Source organism: Numenius arquata, chromosome 7 (assembly GCF_964106895.1).
Source record: "Numenius arquata chromosome 7, bNumArq3.hap1.1, whole genome shotgun sequence".
Taxonomy (NCBI): Eukaryota; Metazoa; Chordata; class Aves; order Charadriiformes; family Scolopacidae; genus Numenius; species Numenius arquata.
In genome coordinates this window covers 47,325,854-47,347,559 of record NC_133582.1, presented here as the reverse complement: position 1 = coordinate 47,347,559, position 21,706 = coordinate 47,325,854, and the positions used below count along the sequence as shown (strand labels likewise).

The 21,706-nt window shown below is 41.0% G+C and overlaps 1 protein-coding gene across 4 annotated transcripts in view; it reads left to right on the top strand.

Annotated features, from left to right (window-relative positions):
• The window catches only part of RARB (retinoic acid receptor beta), a 191,404-nt gene that overhangs the window by 100,412 nt on the left and 69,286 nt on the right, over window positions 1-21,706 (top strand). For 2 of the 4 annotated variants that reach the window (XM_074150294.1, XM_074150293.1), the window contains exon 1: window positions 71-227. The exons of the other annotated variants lie outside the window; for them this stretch is intronic. In XM_074150294.1, the coding sequence (XP_074006395.1) occupies window positions 71-227 (157 nt within the window). Of the gene's footprint in view, window positions 1-70; window positions 228-21,706 lie in introns of those variants that run through there. 4 annotated transcript variants of the gene reach the window in all.

Sequence of the window (21,706 nt, the reverse complement as noted above, 5' to 3'; positions counted from 1 at the left end):
ACTTTTATGTGCCATTTTCCTCCACACCTAGAGGAAAGCACTTTTGCAGGCATTCTGTGCAGGGGGAATCATGTTTGACTGTATGGATGTCCTAGCAGTGAGCCCTGCTCAGATGCTGGATTTCTACACTGCGAGTCCGTCTTCCTGCATGCTCCAGGAGAAGGCTCTCAAAGCATGCTTCAGTGGATTGGCACAAACAGAGTGGCAACACCGGCACAGTGCTCAATGTAGGTCCCAACTGTTATTTTTCCACTTTAAAGCAATTATTTATTATTTATTATTATTATTATTATTATTATTATTTATTATTTGCATGTGTTTAAAAAAGCAATACTTGTAATTAAGCGCAGGGGTAATGAGGGGCGGGGGGAGTTTTTGTGCAAAATGTGATTTGCAAGCTTTTTTCTCCTTTTGGCAAGAAAGGAAAAAGGAAAGAAGCACCGGGCTGCTTTCTGTTTATCCCTTCTTATGTAGCATACTGATCCTAACAACAGTTGGGGAGCCAAGCAGGAACACATAAAATTATAATATAAAACAGCAAATACTTTCAAAACTCCACCAGTGAAGGACAAATTTTACATAACAGCTCTGTAGTAGTTTTTTTTTTTCTTTGCTTCCTTAATCTAATTTTGTACCACGTTTGATAATCGGGATGCATGTTGTCTCGAAGTGCATTTTAGCAGAGCAGCCAAGCAATTAAAATGCTGCTCCGTACAGTTCTTGCAAAGATGTGGAATTGCAGTGGGTAGGTGCCATTCCAAAAATTAGACAGTAGTTTTAAGTTTCCTAAGAAAAGGCAATATTTCTTTGTACTGACCTTGCTGCCACCTTTCTTCTTCACTTTGTTGCTCTAAGAAGTTGCTGTTTTGCTAGAAAACTACTTGCTGTGAACACCCTTTGAGTTTAACCATCAATTATTTCTGTACCTTGAGATTCAGGCAGCGTTGCACTGGTAATGGAGGAGGGAGAGTTAGTGGTAGGACACTTCTGAAAATGTATTATAACATTTTAGGGTCTTGATTTGTTGCTGAAATACATAGATGATAAACAATGGCAGCGTTTTAACACCACAGTTTCAAGTTTGAGAAATGACAAGAAGTGCCAGAAAGCATCACCTTATACTCTGCATAAAAGCTTGCAGGATGCTTCACTGCTCTGACGGTGATTTAGATAAATGGCTTGGCTATCTATCAAAATGTTTTTAACACGCTCTCGGGCACTTTAGTACACCATTAACCGTATAATTCTGTTTGAAATTTTTGTTTTACGGTATGTTAAAAAGTTACCTAAGAATTAGAATATAGTTTGATACAGCTTATCTCAAAGGGGTGGAGGGGGAAATTGAAAAATAAAAAATGTTGGTGAAATAGTGTATTTTTCATTCTGCTCAAAAGTTTTCAGTCACCATATGACATTTGTGTGGGTTGAGTAATGAAAACAGAATTGTAAAAATCGGTGACTACCAGCCTACAACATTGCAAATGTTTTGATGTCTTTACAATCAAAATTAGACTGTGAAGTTCAGCATGGGATGTTTATTTTCTCCGCGCTATTTTCAAAATGCTTCAAACGTGATACGAAACAAAGCTTTTACTTCAAAATAATGTTACTAGCTATGGCAGAGCTTCAGGCGGGGCGGGGGTAAAAAAAAAAAAACAAAACAGATGTTTTACTAAAAATGTGTTTTCCTCCTTCCATGGTTTAAACTTTAGTATAACTTCAGCAGTGATATTGCGGAAACTTGGAATTAAAGTTTTCTGGAGTAGGAGGCACATGCTGTTGTAAAAAGCTTACACTCACAAAATACTCTTTAAATAACTTCTGGTTTAAAAATGTCCTGCTCATTCTCTTGTATGTTGTTAATACCTAGAAGCAGGATTCTTAAAAACAAAATATATGGTGTTTGTTCTTGAGCAAGTTAAACACAAGATTACCCTTATCAGAATGGAATGAGTGGTAAATATGTCATTTGCCTAGGGCCCGTGATAAGAGACAAGTGTTGATAACAGCAAAGTTTAGCTAATCAAAGAAACTCATATTAACGAGAGTAAATAAAAATTACAGGAAAATGCATTCAGGAATCCAGTCTCGTAACTTTGTAAGCAATAGGATTAATCTTCACTGCATGGGAATTTAAAATCAGGCGGAAACCTGAATCATAATATGGTGGCTGTAATTTGAACTGTGAAAGTTAATGGTATAGAAACGTGGAAAAGCAATTTAGTTAGTGTCCAAATGAAGAATTCTGTTTGATTTCCAGAGCAAGTTTTGGTTTTAATTTTGAAGAAAGAGTAAGCGCTTTATGTGTGGGGTTAAATAGATGTAAACGGATTATAAAATACTAAAATTCTCTCAACATGTAAGATTGATCCTTGCATCTCATGAAAATAATGACAAAACCAGAATTTTTGTGGTCCGCAAAGCTTTTAATGGTTTAAAGGTTGCTCCAGTGCTTATAAATACAAAGATAGCAATGTTTAACTCAAGTGTTTCCTGATTCTCTATTTTTATGAAGACATCTGTGATTTAATGGAATGTAATCTTAGCCAAATTTTGAAATTATTAGACAAGTAATAGATGGGGGTTTTTTGTCTAGTTTGTTGTTTTATTTTTGGCTCTGCCATAAAAGCAGTACACCTGCAGCCATTGCTTTAGGCCTTAGAAATATTGCTTTGATAGAGACGTGATTGTAGAGTAAAAGGTAAATGGTTGTTGAGGGAATAATACATGGATAGTGCAGACTCTGAACAGGCTAGCAGCAATCCCAGACAGCATCAGGATTTCGACTGAAACGCTGGCAAAATTGGCCATTGCAGGGGTTAGGGCAGAATGCTGTAGGTCGGCAACTTCAGCTCATCTTCAGTATGTTAATCCCGTTACGATTCACCAAGCGAGCGCACTCCTGCAGCATCATGAAGCTTCTGGTCCACGAGGGTCTGCAAAGTTAAAATAGAGGGTAAGGCGCCACCCAAACATGACCTTAACTTGTGTGGTATTTTTTTTCCTCCCCCCCGTGGGAGGAAAAACCTGCTATGGGTTGGAACCCAGACGTTAGCCACTGTATATTGCAAGATGTATTACAAGCACACAAAACAAATACCTGATTTTGTGCTTATGCATGTTTGTTTTATGTGATACTAGTTATATCATTATAGGTTTAAAAGGAAAATATTTATTTGCAAAGAAAATTGCAGAATCAGAAATCAGAGCAAAACTGACCGCACTTTTACTCACGAGTCATTCTCACTCCTTTTCTCATAAGATAAAAATCCGGTCAGTATAATCAAATTAGAAGAGATAGTTCTTAAGCAGACAAAAGAGTTAAGGTTGCAAGGATGAGTTAATTTGTACTTTTTTAAGTAAGGTAGAATTTTCTGCTCCCTGGTAGTGCAGTGACAATTACTGAGAGAAAACAAGCAACTTTCGGTGAAACGTGAGCTAACTAAATACTGCAGAAGTGGGAACCGGACAGGCCCTGAGAGAGAATGGTGATTTTTTTTTTTGGCCTTGGAGAAGCCTATTAAAGAAAGTCTTCGTTAATTAAACAGGCAAAAACCCAAATGAGCAGGCCCAAAACAAGAGTAAGTTTGTTTGGCAGTATGTAGTGTTTCAGCTAATTATGTCAAGTAGAAGACTACTGCCTACCCCATTTTGTTAGGTTTAGAAGAATTAGGAATTTGATGAAGGCAAAAGTTATGGACATGGCAGCAGAATGTAATAGGATGTCGAGGCTCTTGCAGTGTACAGTTCTTGTTTCGGTTTGGTGGGAAGTGGTTGTCCGGAGAGGACCTAGCAGGTATTAATTTTCAGAAAGTTCGTGAAGATGGGACTCCAGAAAGCATGCGTTCTCCTTCTGAATTCCAGATTATTGCGATGTTTGGGTCAGGTTCTCCTTCCCTGCAAACGCTGGAAGTACTGGAAACATCTGTGCTTAACAGAAAAAAAGCTCAGTACTTTATTTTCTTTCATCTTTTTGAATTTAAAAACAAACATTTTGAAGTGAAGGACTTGTAATCTGCATTCCCAAGTATCAAATTGCTGCAGGTGTGTTTGCTAGGGCCCAGAAGGCAAGATCTGTTTGAACCAGGTTATTTTCTTTAAAGTTCATCTATAAACTTTGCAGCTACATCGCTAGGACTGATTTGCTTAGGGATATAGTCTTTATTTAAATTCTTATACTTGTAGCTTAAAGCCCTGAACTATGCGATGAAAAGTGTTTGTTTCTGATCCCCTTCATTCAAAAAAAAAAATTTGCACGGAAATTGTTTTATTTCAAATTAATTAAAAGGAGAACAACTCTTCTCTATGTAGACTCTGATACAGTGAGCCCGATTCAGCTGCTGGCAGAGGAGAACTCTTAACGGACACGCACCACTGTCAAAAACTCCTGCAGACAAAAATGATGAGAGGCGTTCGCTGGTGAAGTTAGGGTGGGATAAGCTTGGAGGAAAAGCAATGTATCTTTGGGTGACTCCCCGCTCGCCTAATGAGTCTGTGCAGCCGGGGTGCAACTTGTCAGAACAAAGCCGGGCTGGCGCGGCACTGCCTGGAAGAGGGTTGCTGCGGAGTTAAGGAGTTGAAAGAGGGAGATAATGTTTCAGGCAGCCAAGTTAGTCGTCCTCACATCCAGTTAAATCCCCACTTACTGCTGAGCCCTCTGCGTTAACCATGTGCGCGTCAGGCCTGCGCGGCAGCCCGGCCGAGCTGAGGGGCTTTGCAAGGGGGAGCGAGGTGCCCCGCTCGGCGGATTGTGCTTCCACCTCCCTCTCCTCAACACCCCGAGTGACTGTTTTTGCTCAGGTCTAATTTACACACCGCCCTTTACGCGGCTGATGAAGCGGGGCTGTGTTACACAGCCAGCATTTAGATTTGGGAGCGGGGTTGTGAAAGGGACATTGTGCTCAGGAGGGCTGCTGGCTGCCGCCATCGGCCCTGCCGTGCCCCGTCCTATTGAGACCTCAAAAGCAGAGCACAGCTGCGATGAGTTTCCAGATCTCTTTGGCCGTGGGGAGCGGGGCTGGTATGCGTGCGAGTAGGGGGGGAGCATCCCTCTCCCCCTCGCAGTTTCTGCCTTGGGGGGCTGGCAGCAGCCTCCGAGCAGCGAATTCACAGGGGCGGGCGGATGGGGCCAAATTAGTTGTGGTTACGGAGGGCTTTCCAGAGCTTCGCTAGGCTGTAGCGCGCAGCCCCATGAGGAAGGATATCAGTTGATGTATAAAATGGCCAAGGAGCTTCGGTAAATAGACTTTACCCTTCAAATCCAGAGGTCCTGGCAGCGGCTGTGCGGGAGGGTGGGGTTGTACTTTTCCCCTTCCTGTACTTGGACACTTTTGATTATCCAGACTTTCTGGGACTGAGCAGGGCTGCCTTATAACAAAGCCTGCATAATATAATTGCCTAAATAGGCCTATTGTCCTTTTCAAGTCACTGTGCTGTGAAATCTTTCAACTTTTTGCTGAAAATGTTGCATCTAATGTTTAGATGACTTAATGGCTATGGCGAGGAGATCCTTTTCCCTCATTTCTCATTGCTGCGTGGTGGAGAAGCTGATTATATTCCTACCCCCTATTGATGTTTACTCCTTTTGGGAAGCAAATATTTTAGCCCCTTCTGGCAGGGTAAACTGCCAAAAGTAATAGGCCTGGAAATACAAAGCTATGATTGATTTTGACCTTTGATCACGTGCATGAAGTCTGTCCCCATGCAGTGTGACCCATGCCACTTCTTGCTGAAATCCAAGCCCTTTCAAACCAAATGAAACCACAAAAATACAAGCCATGAAATGCTGAAAACTATTCTAAAATAACAGAATAATCATTTTCTCTGTACTGCATTTTTCTAGTATGCAAAACAAGAGTAATATTGTCTGTTGCTGCCTTTTTATGAGAACCATATTCTAGGTACAAAATAAAAAAACTGGTGTCATGTGGGAATGATTCTTCTGTGCAGTCTTTCGGTCACCGTAATCTTAGCTGTTCCTCCTAATTGTAATCAGTAAACAACTTTCATCCAAAAATGTGGATTTTAAACTGTCTTCTAAAAAGTAATCTAAAGTCTGGGATTAATCCGTCGTTGCATGAGCAAATGTGTTTCAAAAGTTAAGAATGTCAGAAACAGTAGCCTAAAGTTAGCATCCTAAATCCACATTTCATGGCTTCATTTCCAAATATGCTGAGCATCTACGAGCTCCCTCAGCACTTTTAAAAGCAGACCACATTTTTAAATGGCCAAATACTATTTAGAACCTTCAATTATTATTAAAAAATTGTAAGGGACTTTCCCACGTCTATGAAACAGTAATTCAATGACAGAGTTCACAACATTAACAGTGGAAATAGTGACACTTATAAAACAAAGTAGGACTTGTTTATAAGAGCATATTACTCTCTTTCTATAAGTTTACAAGTCAAGTTTGCAAAATTCCACATTTAAACCACAAGCTGAGGGTTTTTTTCCCTGTATTTTGTCTGACTCACAGATTTGTCCAATTCTCTGTTTGCTTCCTTGCATTAAAGTCAGCTCATCAGTTTCAAGCTTGTGGTATAGATTTTAATAGCTATATGGTCTTCTTCGTCCACTCACTCATCATTAACAGCTGCTCTGGATTGTCTTCCCAGTGGCAGTGAATTAATATGACTGTGGTCACTGTGTATTTTGCTTATTTTGGGGGGGGGGGGGGGAGGGAGGGAAAAATCTAGCTTCCTTCAGCTCATTTTAGTAATCTGAATAGGAGCGGAGAACTTGCATCATGTGACGGGCAGCTCACGGCAGCTCACCAGCATGGGGTCCCTGTGTGAGAACCTCCCTTGTACATGACAATCTGATAAGGATATCATGTGGTTTAGAAACACATTCCCACAATGTTCACTTCTTTGTCCCTTTATTTGGGGGTGGGTAGGAAAAAAACTTTTAACAAACTAATGCCAGCCCTTATATAACTGACTCCACTTTCTTTTAGCGTTCTGTTTGAGTCTTGCAGCTTCTTCAAATACTTTTGTTAAGAGAGATGGAAATACAATCCAGCAAGTCTGTGTAAAGAATCCTAGACACAGAGTATATAATATACCTTCTGTTCCCCTTGAACAAGGTGATTTTTCTTTCCCCTGCTTATACCACAGATAAACTGCATATTATAAAACTATGCAAGTTAAATATACACATGCAAGCGACACTTGTATAGGTTTAATAGGTTAAAGCTTGAATGAGTATTTATATATTCTCAGAGTGGTCTGGATCTTCACCACTAAGGACATGATGTTAAAGTCCATCCATAGTTTGGAGGGATTTCCGTTTTATGCACTTTCAGTGACTTACGTTTTACCCTCTAAGCGCATTCTCTAAGAAAAAGAGCAGAGAAATGTCTTGCAACAGAGGGTTTTTAGCACTGCTTAGTTTCTTTTAATGGTTTGCAGGATCTCTTTCCATTGAGCCATAATATTTTTCTCTAGGCTCACATTGTATTTTTAGCAAAGATCTTTGAACAATAAAATGACAAATTAAGTGTATTTTTGTCTTTTAGAGCCTTATCTAGGGAAGCACTTAAATGCACTCAACCCTCCACCGTTGATTTTAATAAGAGTTTCAGACACAGTGGTCGTATGAGTGAGCCTTTAGTGTATTTATGTACCAGTACTTTTATGAAATACCAGTAAAAGCTCATGTCATTACGCTGGATGTTCAGTGCAATGAGCATCCAATGTTTCTGTTCTTCTTAGAAAGAAAGAAGGGTCATTTGCCTTATAGAGATGTATGACAGAGGTGTGGAGCAATTAAACAAGTTGCCCGGTGTTGCACCAACCAGAGACGACTGCCACAGTTTGATTTAGCTCAGATTTCCTTCAGTGGGTGCTTCAGTCCTAGAAAGCCATCTGTGCCCGTAAGATACAAACAGGGAAAGGAATAGTTCGATAAAAAGAACCCACAAAAAACTCAGTCAAATAACGCAAAGAAAAAAAAGTCTTTTGAATCCTGTGATTTTTTTGATCTGAATGTAACTTGTAGTGAGCTGCATGGGCATCGCTGAAATGGCCATCGCAGTGGTCTTCTCTGCCAAGCTGGCTGGTGGCACAGCAGCACATCATATAGTGATCTGTATCTTTTTTCCTACGAGACTTCCTTGTCATCTTCCACTCTTGTACCAGAGTCACTCCTCTGCCAGCTGGTGACCAATACCAAGAGAATTCTCAGATTCCTGCATAAGTGGATGAAACAGCATCTGAGTTGATTTAAATATTTCCCTTGTTCACCAATACCAATAGAGTGTATGGAACAGAGGTGTCGAGGCACCGCGCAGCCATACCATGGCTTTTGGGGGTCTCGGAGCCTCCTGCCCCCTGCACCAGTGCTCAGGGAACAGCCGTGGTCAGAGACTGTGGCAGGGAGAAGGCTCCTCTGCTGCTCACCTCTCTCCATCTCCCGAGCGCCTCTTTAATTCCTTATCTTCTACCCAAAACCTCACAATGAAGACCAGAGTGTCCTGTCTTTCCAAGACTGAACATTCACTCGCACATGAGGAAAAAGGACTTGGAAAACTGTGTCACAGTGCCACCTGGCGATACCTGCCCAAACCGTACCCTTGGAGGGGCTGCGGCTGCCGAGGCAGTTGATCAACAGGCGGATGGGTGCTCTCCCCAGGACCCTGGTTCAGGCACAGGGAAATGCCTCTGCGCCCCAAAGCTCGTGTCTCTGGATTTTTTTTGCACAACTCTCTGGGTTGTTCTAATTAAAGATCCTATCTTCTCTGCAAACCTTCCCTTCCTAGCAGATAGCACTAATCCACCAATCTGCATTTTTGGCTTGAGGCGCAAGTCAAAGGACTGGCTAAAAAGTCACGTGTGTGTGAGCTTTTTTATTGTTCAGATCAGGTCCTGAGGGGGTTGGTTTGGTTTTTAGCAGTTGTTCATACTTTTGCCTCCCAACTTTTGGTCTGAGGAGGTTTTTCCTTTTCCCCCCATCTTTCAGAGTATTCCTCTGCATTGCTTTGTTGTTTGGGTTTGCTCCTTTCATTCATTTGAGGAAGAAATTTATTAATTACTTGATCATGGTGTATGTCACACCCGCCTTAGTGGCTGGCTGGAAAGTCTTGGAGATCTGTCTTTTTTTAAAGATCTGTCTTATTTCACCCCACACTTGGAACACCAAGATGTGAAATGCAGAATAAATGGCAAATCACCTATGTCTTTCAGATAATTGTGCAAAGTGTCTTTGATGAGGGGGGCTAGCAGAAGAATATACTTTTCTAAAGTCCTTGTCCCCCAGTGAAGCTCAGCCTTCCTCTCTCTGTTTGGAGAGCACATTCCGGCTGTGTTTTTATAGTTGTGCATATCGTCACATGCTATGCAGGTTAGGTATGTGAACTGCTCATCTTTCTATGATTTGCATGTGTTGCCACATTCACTTCTCTGAGACCACGCCAAGAAGGATCCATTATCTCTCCGAAGTTTTGAAACGAAGCCTTCGGCTGCCTGCAAGAAGTCAGAGCTGACTCACATCCTTCTGTGGTTTGTTTTTTTTTTTTTTTCCCTTATCCAATTCTTTTCCTTTCTCTGTGTTTTGGAGAGGTCCTGCAAGACTTCATGGTTGAAGCACGACCTATGTCTTAGGGAGCATTGCACGTCTGGAGGCGGTTTAGGAAAATAGCTGTTCCCCTCTCCATGAAATGGAGTCCAGCATGAAGGCTGTGATTGTCCACAGGGGCTGTTTTCACCTTTACCAAAATGTGAAAGCAGAGCTTAGTTACAGCGTGATACACTGACACTGCCCAGTAATACCGTGTTTGTTATGCTTTTGCTAACCTTAATTTCTGTGCAGAACAAGCAAATGCTCTTGACGAAAAGAGGTGAGGAAGGAATGACGCAATTAAATGAGATTAAATCAGACTATCGGTTTCCCTGGAACACGTATTTGGCTCTTTACCAACAGTCTTTTCCCCGTTTTTCAAATAAACACATATTTTCACATGATAACTCTATTTGAAATATTAATGCTTCCAGGGCTGCATTACCTTTGTTTCTTCATCAAAGTCCATTACTATGAAAAGGCTGCTGTTCCTTAGGCTGTTTCAGCTTCAAAAGAATTTTAAGGCCTGGTCTATTGGAAAGCTTGGGGGTATAATTAGTGAAAATGGAAATAGATGCAAGAGAAATTTAGTTCCTGATGTTTTAATTTAGTGTAGTACTGCCATGTGTTGTTGAAGAGGATTCTTAAAGGCAAACATAATTATTTCATTATGGTCTTCAGAATGCTTTCATTGGTCTTAATGACAAGAAGCTACATAAGGAGTCATACATTTTAATTAGACCTTCTTATATTTACATCAGATAAATAACAAATAATTGATGAAAACCAAGTCTTCTGAATGGATGATTTCACACAGAGCTCTGGTTACAGTTTAATGATAAAACATTTCTCTTATTGCTTTGCATTTTAATTATCTAGAATTATTACTCTAGCAGAGATCTCAAAATACCATTATTTCCATGCATTTCATTAGATTCACAACTAATTTATATGAATCTGAAGCTAAGAGAAAAGGTGTTTTTCAACATATATCCCTTACAATCAGTTTCCAGCTTTATTATTTTGCTTTCATTTCTTACATGTAAATACCGTCTTTTTTTTTTTGGTGATACACTCTCCAGTAAAAGCTAGTGGGAAGAGGAGTCAGACCTTTTCCTGCGTCTTCAATTCCCTACATAGGAGCAAGTCCTGCCATTGTTAACAACCCAAAACTCCTGTAGAGTTCATGGAGTGAGTATAAAATTGTAGGGGTTATAGTGGAATTTTCTAAGGAAGAATTTGGTGTCTATTTCTCTCCAGCTTAGCTGAAAGTTGTATTCCTAAACCCCTTCAATTTACTTTGAAAATCTTACCAATATCCTTTTATAATTGTGCGTGTGCTTGCAGGTGGATTTAAAATACCTATATTTTTTCTTTTCTTTACCCCCTTTATTGGACGCTTTATAATACCAGGAGAAATTACTTTAGAGTTTTGCTACTTGCAAGAGTTTTTCATGTTCGCAAGCTCTCCAGCCTTTCATTTTTGTAACAAAACATATTTCATATGATTCATTCCTGAGAGTATACAGAACGCTAATTGTTGTTATTGATTTTAAATTTCGCAACCATTACAAGTAACCCAGATGAGTGGCAGATAAAGAGTAATAATCCATGGAGTTCTGGAAGTGCTTCATGTTTGTCTGTAGTACTTTATGTGATCAATAGTAACTGCCCCATTGAAACTAACTGCTGTATCAAATAACAGTAAATCAAATGAATGTGCTTACAGATTATTTATTGAAAGCTTTAATTGTCCACTGGGGCCCTGCTTATCTCAGGAAACAATGGAAGGCAGTGATCAGGCAAACTGGTTTGCAAATGCCAGGGGTGCCGTGAAACAGCGAGGTCTCCCCTGTGCCTGGGTGGTGTGAGAGCTTTCCAAAATGTGCCCCTGTCCCACTGGGATTGCCCGTGCACTGGGATTGCCCATAGGGGTTTATCCCAGGCTAAATCGGTCAGAGGTGTTTTCTCAGAGAGCGTCTCTTGGGTTCATAGGTTACTGTTTGGGTTTTTTTTAATTATTATTTTTATAGCAATCTCTTTGGATGACAAACGTGTCACATCTGGTGGTTTAAAGCGTGGAAGAAGAACTAATAAGATTTCCCAAAATTTCTGAGAGGTCCATGTAGTGAGAGACAAAACAGGATCAGACCTTAGAGAGGGAAGGGAAGGAAAGCATACTAAACTGTGGAAAGCTTGCCTAGGTATAATTGTCATTTGGGGCAATTATATGCTGCTGTATGGTTGTCAGACTTGTGCAAATACCAAGAAATTAAAAACACTTATTTCTAACTAACAACCCCAAGCCGTTATTTTTTAACTAATTCCTTAAAATGGCTGCTCTGCCTTGTCACAGCCACTCCATGAAGGACTAGTGCCACAGATTGAAAGTTTTCTGGGCCTTAAAGTGAAATGGATAGTCTTACAGGCAGTTTCACTACTATTCACAATTTTTTTAATAGCCTTGGTGTGTTGTCAATTATACTTTGCTGTGGCTTCAGAACCCTTTCAGTATCAGCTGAGGCACTAAAGCTGTCCTTCAGCAAATTTGGGAAGATGGCACTGAATGAATTTACATTTAATAATACAACTTTCGAACCGTGACAACTGGGAAGGCATTTGTAAAAATGAGCTTAATTGCTACAGAAAAAGATGGCCCAAATCTCTCAAGCAAGGCAGGAAAAGGTTTTTACTCCTAAAAAATGGATGTTTTGTGAAACATACGCGTAACATATGTGTAATATTGGATATTCATAATATAGACATTTTAAAATTACTCAAGTGCAGTAGCCAGAGATCTTCTGGAATTGAATCTCGCTTCAAAAAAGTAACTTCCCTTTTTCAAATTATAAGCTTCATAAGCTTTGCCTTACATTTCTTGGGACATAGGTGTCAGGACTGAATGTTTCTTGTCCAGCTTTTTGGAAAGAAAGTATTTCCTTTTTGTCCTATTCCACATAACGTACAGTTGACATTTTCCCTGTTAGTAAGGCTGGGATATAGCAGTCAATTGTGAGCAGCAAAAAACCCCCAAGTCACTGTTGAAGGTAGGTATTGAATAAGAAAGACCAGGTGAGTAGGAAATACTGTTTGCATGTATGCGTTTGCCTACAGTACAGCATGTGCATAGTTTTTCTCTTCCAAATGAGAATGGACTGGCAGACGATATACAGGTAAAATTATGAGCATTCCTCACTCCAAGGGTTTAATAGGAAAATCCACTGCAGGTAGAGAATAGGTGAACAGAATATTGGAAAACGTGCTCTCAGTTGCGGTACTCATCTTGTCTCCAGTCTCTTGTGAATGTCTTATTTTATTGATCTTTGGTCTTCTCGGCAGAGAGCAGAGGTGTGCTCTGAGCCACAGGCGCAGTGTTGCTACCGCTTCGCTCTAGGACACCAAGCTCCTTCCCAGCTTTCCGCTTCTGCTGCACCTCCTGTGAAAAGGGAGGTTAACCACACCAATGGAAAAGTAAATTGTACCTATAAAAATACTTTAAAATAGATGTAAAATATTATGTAAACTCAATGACAAAGACTCTTGTTACAAGGAGAGGAAATCTGGTGGTGTCTTAGTTTTTTGTTGTACCTTCCCCACTGTGTTATCATCTTCTGTCTGGCAGATACTCTGTTCAGAAATATTGAAATTCCACTCAGGCAAGCATTGCGGCTTGATAAACTGTATATTTTATTTGCCCCCTCAAAAGATACTGGTGATGCTCAGTTTTTAAATATTCCACAAACTTGAATTTCTTACATTTTCATCATCAATGTTGAGGTTAGCTGCGCTTAGTAATGCACTGTCCTGGTCTGGCATGCTGAGGGGGATGAAGGAGGACAGAGTTTGTCCCTGTTTTGGTCTCAGTTGTTGCAAACGTACATGTGCTGGAGGATGTCAGAAAGGTTAAGTTTTGGGCTGACTGCCCTTCTATTTGCAGATAAGCCCAAGTGATGAAAGCCATTTTTCCCTGTTATTTTGTCATCTCTAAATGGAAATAATGTATCATTTTTATTATACTCCCACAGTTGCAGCGGTGAAGCAATGTGGGTGCAATTAAGGCTAGTGTAAAAACTAGTCTTAACAGTTGCTAGGGAAGTTAAGTGAAGTGGATGGAAAACGTCTAGATACAAGCAGAGGTACCTCAGAGGTTCACCGCAATGACGTTAGGGGCATGGGAGATGTCTGCTGGGATATCTGCGTGGCTGAAGAAGGTATCTTTGCCTGTCTCGGTCTACGCACTGCCCTGTCCCCCGCAGGAGGCTGCTGCTGCGCGGCAGGAGGAAACGCAGGGCTCCATTTCACGGCCCCGAGCTTTGCCAGCTTCAGCAAATGGCCCTGTTTTGCAACGGCGTGGCTGGGAAGCTGGACATGTGCTGCTCCGCCGGAGGGTTGGTAACCTCTGGGAAAGGGGATGGCGGGGGGTGGTGGTGTTTGCTGGTTCAGCAGGTTTCATCCCAGCTCCGTTGTGGGATGAGGACTTACTCAATAAAGAAGCATACCTCTGGGTGGCATAATGCCAAAAAAAAAAAAAAAAGGCCTGCAGTGAGGGCCCCGAGAGCGAGATCCCGAGGAATGAGATACGAGCTTCACAGTTGTCTGTTACCTTGTAAAAAAGGCAAGCGGCTGTGTGATGGGGGGCTGACAAAGAAAATAAGGAGTTAGACCTCCTTTTCTAAGGAAATCAAAACTTAGAATTAGCAGAGCAATAAAAGCTTTCTAAAGCGAAAGCTGGAAACAATACATTTTTAATAAAATGGGCAGTTACTCTAATTGCCGAACCCCTACTGTTCAATTTCTTTTAGTGCTCTTATTCATTAAATTCAGCATACTTATACTTATTATTTACAGATGTATGAGTTTTAACTTGTTTATAGAAACCATGCTTTGCAGAAAGCTGTGGATGGTATAATACTAATTTGTAAGTGTTTATTGCTGCCTATAATATGCAATTTTAAAAACAATTAAAAATAGCGATGGAGCTCATCATTGGAATCAACCCCAAACTGCCCATGAAAAGTGAAATATTAGTACCGTGCACTGCCTTAAAGGTTATAGGCCATTTGTAGTGGATTGATAGCATACCCATTAATGAAGAATTTACCTGTTCTTAAAGATTTTAAGCTCAGCAGTCTAGTTTCTAGATATTATTCTAATGTAACCCATTTAAACATATGTGATGGAGTTCATAATTGCCCTTGTAAATGGGTATAGAAAGGAGGGTATATAAATCAATTAGTGATACCCAGCAGTGTGGCTGTAATACAAATTAATTGGGATGATAAGCATTTTAACTGCTACTATACTTACTTAAAGTAGTTTTGATCACTGAATCGGCTCTTGTTGAGTCACTGTATTAATTTTAAGATTTAAAAACACCTAAAGATCAAAATATTTTGAATTAATGGTCCTAAAGTTTGAGAAATAAAATGTTATGTAAAATATTACAGAGCAAGTTGGTTTTACTGCATTTCCAAATAGAGCACAACAGTTTTATTTTGTCCATGTGGTACTGAACAACTGTGTAATAGTATTACGTGATTAAAGATATTAAAACACTCATTTTCTTGCTGGATTCAAGCCACAGCAAAAAGTCATGATGAATAGTGTCATAAGAACATGTTGAATATATAGAAAATAAAAAATTTATTTGGCAGACACAGTAATACCAAAAACTAATACCAACTTGGATAGGAGGCGAGTTTTGAAGAATACAGTCATTCCTTTAGTATAATACTTTGGATTATTCTGTTTGGATGCTTGAAAGGATTTGAAGATAAAAGAAAAGCCCTCAAAACACTATAAAGCATTTAATAACTGTAAATGGTGACTTTATGACTGAGTAAAATATCTGGATGTGTGTAGACATTATAGTAACTATTTCATTTCCCTTGCAATTTTTATTTATTATTGAAGATACTGGATCTCAGTTTTCTCCTGTTTATGTTACAGGTCAAGAGTCTTTCTTGGAATCAGTGGGGTGACATCACTGTAAAACAGATCTGAAAAGAGAATCAGACCCCTTTTATTTTTAAGTGTTTTGTCCCTCACAGTGTGCCTTTTTTCTTATTTTTGGTCCTGCAGGGAAAACATGCTGAATTTGTGACACAGCAGTTGTATCAATAGGCCACAGAAATAGGCTCAATTTTCGTAAATAAAGAATAAGGAGGCCAGAGTTCTCATCCTCTCTACATTTGTGTCACTTTTTTGCCTACACCACTTTACTCCAGATGAGGATCTGACCTTGGGCATGCACTGGTAAAGCAAACAGGGCCTGAACTGTAAGAAAAGTTCATTTTCAAAGGAAACTTTAACTTCATGCAGATGATAGCACAATTACATATATTTTTTTAAAGATCCTATTTTTCAGTTTTGCAACAATGCAGAATTTTTACTTGAGACTGATGCAATTTTGCATGGCAGTGGCCAGGCAGAAAATCACCGACCTGAAAAAATTACAGAGCTAGCATCTTTCGGATGTTTTTCTTCAGTTTTCCGTACGATTTATTTTTTTCATTTAACATGTTTTCTTTTTCATTTTGAAGGTAGGCTCTTAATACAAAGTGATGAGCTGCTGCCCTGTAAACTCCACCGAGCCTGCCAAACCCTCCGGCCATCCTGTCTGTACACTTACTTTCACCCTGGCTCCCTCATGGTGTCTGCCTGGCCATTTATTTAGCGAAAGACGCTCCTGTTCTCAGTTACTAGCGCGTCATTAAGTCTCGCTGTCCTGAGAGTAACACAGGTATAACCAGACGCAGTTCTTGTCCCTGATATAATTAATCCTGACAAGCTTTCTGCCTTCCACGTTTGCTCAGGTGTAAATGCATTTCTCTGGCTAGGTGGACACATAAACCCAAATGTAGAACTGCTTTGCTGATATAACTGTAAAAAAAACCCCACAACAGACCCACAACCAACCAGCCTGAAAAACAGTATCATTTTCTTTGAAATGGTGATGTGGACAGAAATCTCAGGTGTTAGAACCCAGGGTTAGTATGTGTAACTGCTTGAGAACCAGGCATTGCAAAACGGGGTGAACCTTATTTACTCCTGTTTGAAAATACCCTCCTGAGCAAACGCACAGAATAGGAATGTGCTCTTACAGAGCGGCTGTGGCCTCCTCATTGTCCTTTGCTGCTAGCTGTAGTTAACGTGCGTGTAGAGGATGTAGTTCCCAAAAGTCCTGGCTTTACTGGGAGAAGCACCAGAGGTGGTTGCAAGGACAGTTCCCCTGCAGAAGACCTGGAGCTTCAGGAAAAAGTTTCAGGGTGTTTTCATTCCGAAACATGTGGTTGGGGCATACTGGTGATTTCCAGATCATACGTGCTCAATATATAAGACTAGCCTGGTAGATTCAGGCTTACGCCTTGGCAGTATATGAGGCTGGTGTTGGCTTGGACAGTATAAACAAGAGTAGAGGTTTCTGTGGTCGTTTCTGGTGTTATTTATGCCTGTGTGGGCCACAGCACCCACATGTTGGTGAGTCACCTCCAGAAAAGGAGGGCAGGTCTGTTGCATGCCCGGACATTCCTGTGTAATTGTATGTATGGTGGAGTAGTCTCATAGAAAGCTGATTCTTAGCTGGCAGAGATCGGAAGATGAAGACAAGCCTTTCATCATCTCTTCTTAGTTCCCTGCCAGCAGCAGTGGTGGCTTTTGGGGGCAGAAGGCACCCAGCCCTGGCCTGCCTTGCAGCTGGCAGGTGAGCGGGGGGCACAGGCAGGCTTGGGGGTGCTTCTGAGCCCCCACGTTAGAGAGCCTGAGCACAGACTTAACTGAGTTCCCTGCTCTGTCATGTATCCCATGTGTAACTGGGGGCAAGAGACAAAAGGCTGTGTTTTGAAGATGCTGCTAGAGCTCCAGCTGGGTTCGTGGTTGCTGTTGAAAGTCCCAGTTGGGTACTGCTTGCATTTTTCTAGGAATTTAAGACGCAAGCAAGTCAAGCTCTTAGGCTGTCAGTGCTTCTATTTCCCATCTGTAAAGTAAGAAAAATAGTTCTTCCTTTCCCTCACTTCGGTGTTACAGAGGTGAAAATAAGAACGCTCACGGGTTATTCACATACTGGCGTGGCGGGGTCCGTGCTCGTAGATCAGATAGGTAGAAGAGAGGGGGATCTTTGATGCTGCTCAGTATGGCAGGACCAGAAGCGCTGCTGGCTGTGCTGCGTGGCGGGGACAGCGGGGCCCGGGGGGAGTCACTCTGGGTGTCTGTGATCTGTGCAGGAATGTCACCTGGGAAGATGCGCTGGCAGGCGGGGCCCCTGGAGTACCTTAATAAATGGCAATGTAAAGCCAGGTAACTGAATTTACATGCTTAACAAATGGATTAATTAAGACGTCAGATTGTGGCATAACAGAAAAGTATGTTACAAAAAAATCCCCACCCTACACTGAGCAACCAATGGACGATATTTGTGGGAACAATAAACTGTGTGCTACAAATGAAGAAGTTAGCTGCTAAGGAACAGAAATTGTATTAGGGGCTGTATTAGATGCTCTTGTCTTCTGATTTACTGCAAACAAATCTGGATAGCTCTGCTATGCTGGTAGTAGGATGCTGAACTTTATTTCCTGGCCCGAATCACCTGATATGAATAAAGGTTTCCAAGGGCTATACTTCTGTCGTATTGCCAAGATCAGTATCCACTGACTCCGCTGACTTAGGTTACGTGACTCTGCTGGTTAACATTACGGATTTGCAATTGAAACTTGGCAATTTTGTTGATGAAAGGCATGAAGGAGAGAGCAAGCTGCATCATATTCACAGGTCTAAACTGGGGGAGATGCAACAGACGAATGTAAACACTTCCAGTTGGCAAATACAACTAGGTATACACACAGCAAAGGCATTTGCTGAATATGAGGAAGACTTTTATTTTTTTTTAGCCTCATCCTTTGAAGTTAGTTTGCGTTTTAACACTGAAATGCTAAAATAGTTAAAATGAAAGTGGTCCGAGGACCTGCTTTGCAAGTAATGGCTCCCCTCAAGGTTATGGAGGCCTTTCAAGGTTTGTTCTTTCAAACACCTTTTGACTTGGCAGTATGATGGTCATTACTATTATTTGCATTGGAGTAGCGCTTGAAGGTCCTGCAGCGCCGGTTACTGTACACCGTATTTTGAGACCCTGCCCAAAATAGCATACTGTCTGAATACAGGAGATGCAAAAGGGTGGGGGAGAAAAATCCTGTACTGATGGTATGTCTGCCTGCAGTGCAGCAACGGCCAAATTTGTACTTGGAACTTCATTAGGGTAAGGATATCAGAGCAGAGAGTGTGCTTAACTGCTTCTTGTATTCACAAGGTGGAGGGCAGAGTTCAGCAGGACCCCTCTTCTCCCAGATGTGACGGGACAGAAGCCAGCTGTCCGTATTGCTCGTTCACTGACAAGAATCGTAACAGCAAAAGCACTTCAGCTTTAGAGACTTCTGCCAGCTCAGCCGCGCCTATCGGGGCTCGCACCTTGTCTGAGATAGCTATTGGCAGCAGCAGCCTGTGCCCTGGGCATGGCTCTCAAAATGACCTGGCCTGAGGCACCTTTTTGGTGACCTTGGGTGCAATTTGTCCATTAGTAAGACCTTGCAATTGAGCTTCTGAGCTTCATAACCTCTGCTTCTTGCTAGTTTTGTTGTTATCATACTGTAGGAATCCTGAGGAGCACGTAGTGAAAACCCACGGGATACTCTTTTGGATTGGGCACCCTCAAGCAGAAACCAGCTCATGAAGTTTCATCTTCCGATATCCCTGTTGAAAGTGGAATGACCCTTTTCAGACTAAAAGCAAACCTGAAGACTTAGAGGGGTTTTTTTTGGCTTTCAGCCCTAGTAATACCTTTTTTTTTTTTAAGGTCTAGATAGTCTTGTAGAGATGAACTCTGACTTGATGAAAGTTAATGCTGGAAAAATTGCAATTAAGAATTAGAATAACATATTTAACATCATGGCTTTAAGGCAGATGTGTGCAGCAAGCAACAAACAAATAATAATAAAGAAACCCTCAAATGTGAAAAATGTGCTTTCTTAAGTACTGTTGAAAATCCAGATAGTAATATCTCAATCTGGAGTTATTGTGGCAGCCTATGTTTTACTCCAGGTCTGGTGGGTTCAGTCCTAATAAAAAGCATTCCCTCCAGAACCTCAATGCATACCCAGCCCTATGAGGAATGATTTTTGATTGTGGTTCTGATGTTACAGTTTGGTAATTCGTTCTGCACTGATTAACATTTGCACATGGCTTCCCCTGAGCCTTTTCCTCTGTCTCCCTGCCCTCAGCCCACTCCACCTCCACGCCGTGGACCCCCGGGTAAAACAACGATCCGGCACAGCGAGTGCCGATATGTGAAATAGTAGCCCGCCTTCTTTCCTTTGTGGTGTTTTCTTTGCCAGGGAGAAAATGGGAGTCTTCGCACAAGGGAAGACTTTGTTTTCCTCTTTCTGTTGTCTGTGATCCCCACCTGTTGTATATATGGTAAAAATATCTGGGACTTATAACCCAGCAACAGTACGCAGCCAGAGTCATGTGTGACCGGGTCAAACACACACTCGCTGGAGGGTCATGGCCAGGTTACTAAGTCAAGGCTGGCAAGTCTCCACCATAATGTTTTCTTTCTCTCTCACTCTTTTTTTTTTTTTTTTTTTCCTTCTCCCCTTGTCTGTCTTCCAAACAACAGTTTAAAAAAAAAAAAAACAAACCCTCGTAACAATGCAAACTATTTAAGCATGACAAATTCAAAGAAGTTTTTTATTAAAAAGAAAAATTGGATGGGGGGGCTGAGTCAATGATATTTTGGATTTAATTTTATAGTATAGTTTTATGTGGCACATGAAAGAGAGAAATTTGTATTGAAACAATTGAGACCCACTTTCCCAGTTCCTGGCTCTTTCCTGGAAGATGATTAAAAGCAGACTTTTTTTTCCAGACGAGACATAAAAATTAAATGATCTACAGTATATAGTTATTTTTTCAAATGTTTGGAGGCTTATAAATAACTTCTACAATCAAATGCACACATACAAGCAGCAGAGAATCTGGTTCTAATTACTTGTACTTTAGTTGAACTTTGGCGTTTCCTTTGACTTTCTGCCTAATGTATGTGAGCTGTGTGCCTTGCACTCCTGCAGTGAATTCACAAAAAAAAAAAAAAAAAAAAAAAAAAGAGGCAAAAAATCCAGACTCTTGTTGGTGCCAACAAAAATGAGGGTTAACAGAATGTTTTGACCAAATGCAACACTTTGCTATTCACCCTAATTAGCTGAAATTGCTGCTTCCCACCAGGGACCCTGAGCTCAGTATTCAAAATTCCCTTGAGGCTATCCAGGAAATGCCATTTGCTTTACAACTTCTTATTCTTTTAAGACTCAACTGTCCAAAGTGTGCATTAACGTACAAGCTTAATAATCCTGAGTTTCTAGCAAAACGCAAGGCATTTCATTGTGCCTGCCTGCTTCTAGTTGGGCACAAAGTAAAATACCTCCTCCATCTGTCAACATGGTTTAGCTGGCAGTAAATTAGCTCTCACAAAGCACGCTGTGCTTTTAAAAGATCTTATCTGCTGCTTTATCTGACCTTTAGAAATATTTCAGACATCTTAGGAATTGTGAAGTGACCGATTGTTTGAGAGTCCCTGTGTGCTTAAGCGGCATTCAGGTGTTGGGTGACGCGCTGAGACTCTGTTTTCTCAGGTGAGGAGGGACCCTGAAGTGTCACATCCCACAGGACAGGACAGCAGAGCATGGAAAGAAGTTGCTTTTTTTTTTTTTTTTTAATCTTGAATTCTTCCTAAAATTTTAAGACTGCTTTAAAAACACCTCTTCTGGAAAAGTCAGCTGTCCACCCCCCGGTCCTTTCTTTTTTCCACCTTGCGTGTGCAGACGTGCGTAGAAGAAAGCAGGTTCTGCTGTCGTGTGTCTACTAGCCACTGACATGGTACAGAAATAATGCTTTATACCTGCTGAGCATGAATCGCTACAGATGCCTGCACCTTAATTCTGCACTTCCATGCTGGCAGTACGCACATTTTCAAATAAAGAGTCAAGAAGGCTAAATTCAAGGAAGAATAGTAAGTCAGAAGCTGGAGTAAGAGTCAAGCATGTGTAACCCAAGTTCAAGCCTTCTCCAGAAAGCTGTGTATCTTGCCTGTGATCAAAAGTGA